Source organism: Oncorhynchus clarkii, chromosome 16 (assembly GCF_045791955.1).
Source record: "Oncorhynchus clarkii lewisi isolate Uvic-CL-2024 chromosome 16, UVic_Ocla_1.0, whole genome shotgun sequence".
Classification (NCBI taxonomy): Eukaryota; Metazoa; Chordata; class Actinopteri; order Salmoniformes; family Salmonidae; genus Oncorhynchus; species Oncorhynchus clarkii.
Window position 1 is genome coordinate 73,257,583 of NC_092162.1, and position 7,551 is coordinate 73,265,133.

The 7,551-nt window shown below is 47.4% G+C and overlaps 1 protein-coding gene across 1 annotated transcript in view; it reads right to left on the reverse strand.

The window, feature by feature from the left end:
* LOC139367393 (synaptophysin-like) overlaps positions 1 to 1,932 on the reverse strand; it is a 46,476-nt gene extending 44,544 nt beyond the window's left edge. The window contains exons 1-2 of the mRNA XM_071105588.1: positions 1,750 to 1,932; positions 1,484 to 1,594 (exon numbers count right to left, since the gene is read on the reverse strand). Coding sequence (XP_070961689.1) covers positions 1,484 to 1,594; positions 1,750 to 1,932 — 294 coding nt within the window. The remainder of the gene's footprint in view (positions 1 to 1,483; positions 1,595 to 1,749) is intronic.
* Between the last annotated feature and the right edge of the window lie 5,619 nt (positions 1,933 to 7,551).

A 7,551-nucleotide genomic window follows, 5' to 3' on the forward strand; every position in this document is an offset into this window, starting at 1 on the left:
AGAAGGTAGAAACTAGGGCCTGTAGGACCTGCCTTGTTGATAGTGTTGTTAAGAGGGTAGAAACTAGGGCCTGTAGGACCTGCCTTGTTGATAGTGCTGTTAAGAAGGTAGAGACTAGGGCCTGTAGGACCTGTCTTGTTGATAGTGCTGTTAAGAAGGCAGAGCAGCGCTTTATTATGGACAGACTTCTCCCCATTTTAGCTACTCTTGTATCATGCCTGATTCCTCTCTCTGCCCAGCACTGCGCACTCCTGCCATCATCATCATTATGCACACCTGCTTCCCTCGTCACGTGCATCAGCAAATTATTGGCCTCACCTGGACTCAATCACCTGTTTCATTACCTCTCCTATATTGTCAGTTCCCCAGTCTCTGTTCCCGCTGCTGTATTGATTGTCGTTATGTCCTTATGTTACCCGGCGCTGACGCTGTTGCTATCCGTTCCAATTTAAATGTTGACCTTGTTTCTCAGGCTGCGTATGTTCACATGGGCTATTTCTTTTTAGCACTTTTCTGGGTTGCTTGATTGTTTTTAATGCTTTACTGGGAAGCTTATCAGAGGTAGACTTAGTCATGTTATTTACATTGGAACTGATAGTGCAGGGTGAGCTGCATAAAGTGGTCTTCCTACTATTGCACACCGCCTCAGTGCGAACAGTGTAACTAACAGTGTAACTCTGGTTTATAGGCGCATGATTACTGCTTACAATAGCTGTAGGATAAACAGATGTTTTCGGTGCAATTAGGGGTACATAAATTAAGTTACTTACATTGTGTTTGCCAACGCTCCTAGGATCATGAAGCCTCATTGTCACAATGGTAGGGATTAGCGGAGCTGGTCTTTGGTCATTGTTTTAATGAAGTCTTGAAATGTGTGGACAGGAGTCCAGGAGCCAAGCTGATTTGGATGGACTCCGTCATTCCTGTAGAGAAGGTATTCCCAAACTGGGGTATGCACAATGCCGTCGAGGGTACGCCAAACCAAAAAATGTGATTCACATTTTCAAACAGTCCAATTATATTTTCCAACGGGGCTATACATTTGGGATTTTTTTTTCTCTTCTCGCCTGAGTAGCCTCGTTTCACTGCCTAAAATAAAACCATCTAGTGTTCAGCGGAATAACAACACAATGTCAAATACAGGTAGCCTAGTCAAATAATTAACATCCAATCACATTAACCTGTTACTCTCTCACGGGACTTCCACTAATGGTCTGTATGTAGCCAAACGTAGCTGCTGCTCATGTTGGTATCTGTACTGATGCCGGAAAAGCCATGACAGGGAGACATAGTGGAGTGGTAACGCACGTGCAAGCAGTTGCTCCGACACCACTTGGGTACACTGCAGCATCCACAGAGAGGCTCTTGGGTACATTGCAGCATCCACCAAGAGGCTCTTGGGTACACTGCAGCATCCACAGAGAGGCTCTTGGGTACACTGCAGCATCCACAGAGAGGCTCTTGGGTACACTGCAGCCTCCACCGAGAGGCTCTTGGGTACACTGCAGCATCCACCCAGAGGCTCTTGGGTACACTGCAGCATCCACCTAGAGGTTCTTGGGTACGAGAGGCTCTTGCTGGGAATGTCTGACAGCTGGAAAGACGTTTTGGACACTAGAGTGAAAATGGTTAACTTTGTTAATTTAAAACAAGGCAACCGGAACTCTCGTGTATTTTCAGCACTATGCAATGATGTGGGTTTGATGAGGGTGGGAGCTCTGATGATCTGAACCCGAGGTAGAAGCCAACGGAGAGGGAGTCAGGACAGAGGATGAATGGGAAGCCCCCGAGGAAGAAGGCGCCGGAACCTCTGGTTCCAGAGTGGAAAAGCTGTTTCTGGTCTGTGTCAGGTCCGGGCTCAACATCTCCAAGGAGACTCCCGTTGCCAGAGGATGCTTTCTTCGACTTCCATGGCGAGTGACGTATCTCCATGGCTGGTTGGTTGGGTCGAGAACAGCTCCATCCTCCAGGGAATGGGGAGACCCCTTCAGGGATGAAACTCTGCTGTTGTGGAGAGCCGACGCGGCAGCAACACTTCCATCAGACCAGAGCGGAATCTGGCTACTGAGGTGAAAGAAAAATAAAAAGTAAGCAGGTGTGGATTCCCCGGTAGCTTGTGTAGGTTTGCTACTTGCTTGCTAAGAGTAGCCAGGAACGTTAGCAGGATGGCAGGGATAACGTTAGCAGGATGGTAGGGCTAAAATTAGCAGGGTAGTAGGACTAAAGTTAGCAGGATGGTAGGGGTAACGTTAGCAGGATGGTAGGGATGACATTAGCAGGATGGTAGGGCTAACATTAGCAGGGTAGTAGGGCGAACGTTAGCAGGATGGTAGAGCTAACGTTAGCAGGATGGTAGAGCTAACGTTAGCAGGATGGTAATGCTAACGTTAGCAGGATGGCAGGGATAACATTAGCAGGATGGTAGGGCTAACATCAAATCAAATCAAATCAAATCAAATCAAATTTTATTTGTCACATACACATGGTTAGCAGATGTTAATGCAAGTGTAGCGAAATGCTTGTGCTTCTAGTTCCGACAATGCAGTAATAACAAGTAATCTAACTAACAATTCCAAAACTACTGTCTTGTACACAGTGTAAGGGGATAAAGAATATGTACATAAGGATATATGAATGAGTGATGGTACAGAGCAGCATAGGCAAGATACAGTAGATGGTATCGAGTACAATATGTACAAATGAGATGAGTATGTAAACAAAGAGGCATAGTTTAAAGTGGCTAGTGATACATGTATTACATAAGGATACAGTCGATGATATAGAGTACAGTATATACGTATGCATATGAGATGAATAATGTAGGGTAAGTAACATTATATAAGGTAGCATTGTTTAAAGTGGCTAGTGATATATTTACATCATTTCCCATCAATTCCCATTATTAAAGTGGCTGGAGTTGAGTCAGTGTCAGTGTGTTGGCAGCAGCCACTCAGTGTTAGTGGTGGCTGTTTAACAGTCTGATGGCCTTGAGATAGAAGCTGTTTTTCAGTCTCTCGGTCCCAGCTTTGATGCACCTGTACTGACCTCGCCTTCTGGATGATAGCGGGGTGAACAGGCAGTGGCTCGGGTGGTTGATGTCCTTGATGATCTTTATGGCCTTCCTGTGACATCGGGTGGTGTAGGTGTCCTGGAGGGCAGGTAGTTTGCCCCCGGTGATGCGTTGTGCAGACCTCACTACCCTCTGGAAAGCCTTACGGTTGAGGGCGGTGCAGTTGCCATACCAGGCGGTGATACAGCCCGCCAGGATGCTCTCGATTGTGCATCTGTAGAAGTTTGTGAGTGCTTTTGGTGACAAGCCGAATTTCTTCAGCCTCCTGAGGTTGAAGAGGCGCTGCTGCGCCTTCTTCACGATGCTGTCTGTGTGAGTGGACCAATTCAGTTTGTCTGTGATGTGTATGCCGAGGAACTTAAAACTTGCTACCCTCTCCACTACTGTTCCATCGATGTGGATAGGGGGGTGTTCCCTCTGCTGTTTCCTGAAGTCCACAATCATCTCCTTAGTTTTGTTGACGTTGAGTGTGAGGTTATTTTCCTGACACCACACTCCGAGGGCCCTCACCTCCTCCCTGTAGGCCGTCTCGTCGTTGTTGGTAATCAAGCCTACCACTGTTGTGTCGTCCGCAAACTTGATGATTGAGTTGGAGGCGTGCGTGGCCACGCAGTCGTGGGTGAACAGGGAGTACAGGAGAGGGCTCAGAACGCACCCTTGTGGGGCCCCAGTGTTGAGGATCAGCGGGGAGGAGATGTTGTTGCCTACCCTCACCACCTGGGGGCGGCCCGTCAGGAAGTCCAGTACCCAGTTGCACAGGGCGGGGTCGAGACCCAGGGTCTCGAGCTTGATGACGAGCTTGGAGGGTACTATGGTGTTGAATGCCGAGCTGTAGTCGATGAACAGCATTCTCACATAGGTATTCCTCTTGTCCAGATGGGTTAGGGCAGTGTGCAGTGTGGTTGAGATTGCATCGTCTGTGGACCTATTTGGGCGGTAAGCAAATTGGAGTGGGTCTAGGGTGTCAGGTAGGGTGGAGGTGATATGGTCCTTGACTAGTCTCTCAAAGCACTTCATGATGACGGATGTGAGTGCTACGGGGCGGTAGTTGTTTAGCTCAGTTACCTTAGCTTTCTTGGGAACAGGAACAATGGTGGCCCTCTTGAAGCATGTGGGAACAGCAGACTGGTATAGGGATTGATTGAATATGTCCGTAAACACACCGGCCAGCTGGTCTGCGCATGCTCTGAGGGCGCGGCTGGGGATGCCGTCTGGGCCTGCAGCCTTGCGAGGGTTAACACGTTTAAATGTCTTACTCACCTCGGCTGCAGTGAAGGAGAGACCGCATGTTTTCGTTGCAGGCCGTGTCAGTGGCACTGTATTGTCCTCAAAGCGGGCAAAAAAGTTATTTAGTCTGCCTGGGAGCAAGACATCCTGGTCCGTGACTGGGCTGGATTTCTTCCTGTAGTCCGTGATTGACTGTAGACCCTGCCACATGCCTCTTGTGTCTGAGCCGTTGAATTGAGATTCTACTTTGTCTCTATACTGACGCTTAGCTTGTTTGATAGCCTTGCGGAGGGAATAGCTGCACTGTTTGTATTCGGTCATGTTACCAGACACCTTGCCCTGATTAAAAGCAGTGGTTCGCGCTTTCAGTTTCACACGAATGCTGCCATCAATCCACGGTTTCTGGTTAGGGAATGTTTTAATCGTTGCTATGGGAACGACATCTTCAACGCACGTTCTAATGAACTCGCACACCGAATCAGCGTATTCGTCAATGTTGTTATCTGACGCAATACGAAACATCTCCCAGTCCACGTGATGGAAGCAGTCTTGGAGTGTGGAGTCAGCTTGGTCGGACCAGCGTTGGACAGACCTCAGCGTGGGAGCCTCTTGTTTTAGTTTCTGTCTGTAGGCAGGGATCAACAAAATGGAGTCGTGGTCAGCTTTTCCGAAAGGGGGGCGGGGCAGGGCCTTATATGCGTCGCGGAAGTTAGAGTAACAATGATCCAAGGTCTTTCCACCCCTGGTTGCGCAATCGATATGCTGATAAAATTTAGGGAGTCTTGTTTTCAGATTAGCCTTGTTAAAATCCCCAGCTACAATGAATGCAGCCTCCGGATAAATCGTTTCCAGTTTGCAGAGAGTTAAATAAAGTTTGTTCAGAGCCATCGATGTGTCTGCTTGGGGGGGGATATATACGGCTGTGATTATAATCGAAGAGAATTCTCTTGGTAGATAATGCGGTCTACATTTGATTGTGAGGAATTCTAAATCAGGTGAACAGAAGGATTTGAGTTCCTGCATGTTTCTTTCATCACACCATGTCACGTTGGCCATGAGGCATACGCCCCCGCCCCTCTTCTTACCAGAAAGATGTTTGTTTCTGTCAGCGCGATGCGTGGAGAAACCCGTTGGCTGCACCGCTTCGGATAGAGTCTCTCCAGTGAGCCATGTTTCAGTGAAGCAAAGGACGTTACAGTCTCTGATGTCCCTCTGGAATGCTACCCTTGCTCGGATTTCATCAACCTTGTTGTCAAGAGACTGGACATTGGCAAGAAGAATGCTAGGGAGTGGTGAACGGTGTGCCCGTCTCCGGAGTCTGACCAGAAGACCGCCTCGTTTCCCTCGCTTTCGGAGTCGTTTTTTTGGGTCGCTGCATAGGATCCACTCCGTTGTCCTGTTTGTAAGGCAGAACACAGGGTCCGCGTCGCGAAAAACATATTCTTGGTCGTACTGATGGTGAGTTGACGCTGATCTTATATTCAGTAGTTCTTCTCGACTGTATGTAATGAAACCTAAGATGACCTGGGGTACTAATGTAAGAAATAACACGTAAAAAAACTGCATAGTTTCCTAGGAACGCGAAGCGAGGCGGCCATCTCTGTCGGCGCCGGAAGTTCCTGCTAATGTTAGCCCTACCATCCTGCTAACGTTAGCCCTGCCATTAGCAGGGTAGTAGGGATAACGTTAGCAGAATGGTAGGGATGACATTAGCAGGATGGTAGAGCTAACATTAGCAGGGTAGTAGGGCGAACGTTAGCAGGATGGTAGAGCTAACGTTAGCAGGATGGTAGAGCTAACGTTAGCAGGATGGTAGAGCTAATGTTAGCAGGATGGTAGGGCTAACGTTAGCAGGATGGTAGGGCTAACGTTAGCAGGATGGCAGGGCTAACGTTAGCAGGATGGTAGGGCTAACATTAGCAGGATGGAACGTTAGCAGGATGGTAGGGCTAACGTTAGCAGGATGGTAGAGCTAACATTAGCAGGATGGTAGGGCTAACATTAGCAGGATGGTAGGGATAACGTTAGCAGAATGGTAGGGATAACATTAGCAGGATGGAACGTTAGCAGGATGGTAGAGCTAACATAAGCAGGATGGTAGGGATAACGTTAGCAGAATGGTAGGGATAACATTAGCAGGATGGTAGGGCTAACGTCAGCAGGATGGTAGAGCTAACGTTAGCAGGATGGTAGAGCTAACGTTAGCAGGATGGTAGGGCTAACATTAGTAGGATGGTAGAGCTAACGTTAGCAGGATGGTAGAGCTAACGTTAGCAGGATGGTAGGGCTAACGTTAGCAGGATGGCAAGGCTAACGTTAGCAGGATGGTAGGGGTAACATTAGCAGGATGGAACGTTAGCAGGATGGTAGGGCTAACATTAGCAGGATGGTAGGGCTAACGTTAGCAGGATGGTAGGGCTAACGTTAGCAGGATGGTAGGGCTAACATTAGCAGGATGGTAGGGCTAACGTTGGCAGGATGGTAGAGCTAACATTAGCAGGATGGTAGGGCTAACAACCTTGCAAGTTGATTGATGAAACCAGTTGTGATGAGTGCAAACAATTTGGTTGACTTTGAAGTTACACATTTAAAGTTATTAGTGTTGGTGCTTACATACCTGTATATGGTTTGTCCAATGCCAATATCTTGCCATTCATTTTTGTACAATTCAGGGGGGTATTCCCTTACATTATCAGGGAATAGACTGGCTTGCCAGGTCCTACATATTACATCACCCCCTGGATTTTTCCCCGACATAACTTTGGCATTCTTCGGAATTCTAATCAGTTTTATGTAATAACTCAAAAATAGAAATGGGAGGTGTAACTTTACATTGGGAATTTTGATGTTTATGCTAATGCAGATCCATATGTGTATTGATTCTGTGGTCATGCTACTACATTCTATATATCATGCTTCTATGTTCTATATATCATGCTTCTATATTCTCTCTCTCTCTCTCTCTCTCTCTCTCTCTCTCTCTCTCACTAGGGGACATAGGGCACTACTTTAGACCAGGGTCTCACACACCTTTGTGTGTGTAGTGGTTATGATGTCCTTTATCTCCCTTTATTATCAGAGTCATAGGGTCACTCTCATGGTCCTGGGGTGTCCTGAATCTCCCTTTATTATCAGAGTTATAGGGTCACTTTCATGGCCCTGGGGTGTCCTGAATCTCCCTTTATTATCAGAGTTATAGGGTCACTCTCATGGCCCTGGGGTGTCCTGAATCTCCCTTTATTATCAGAGTCATA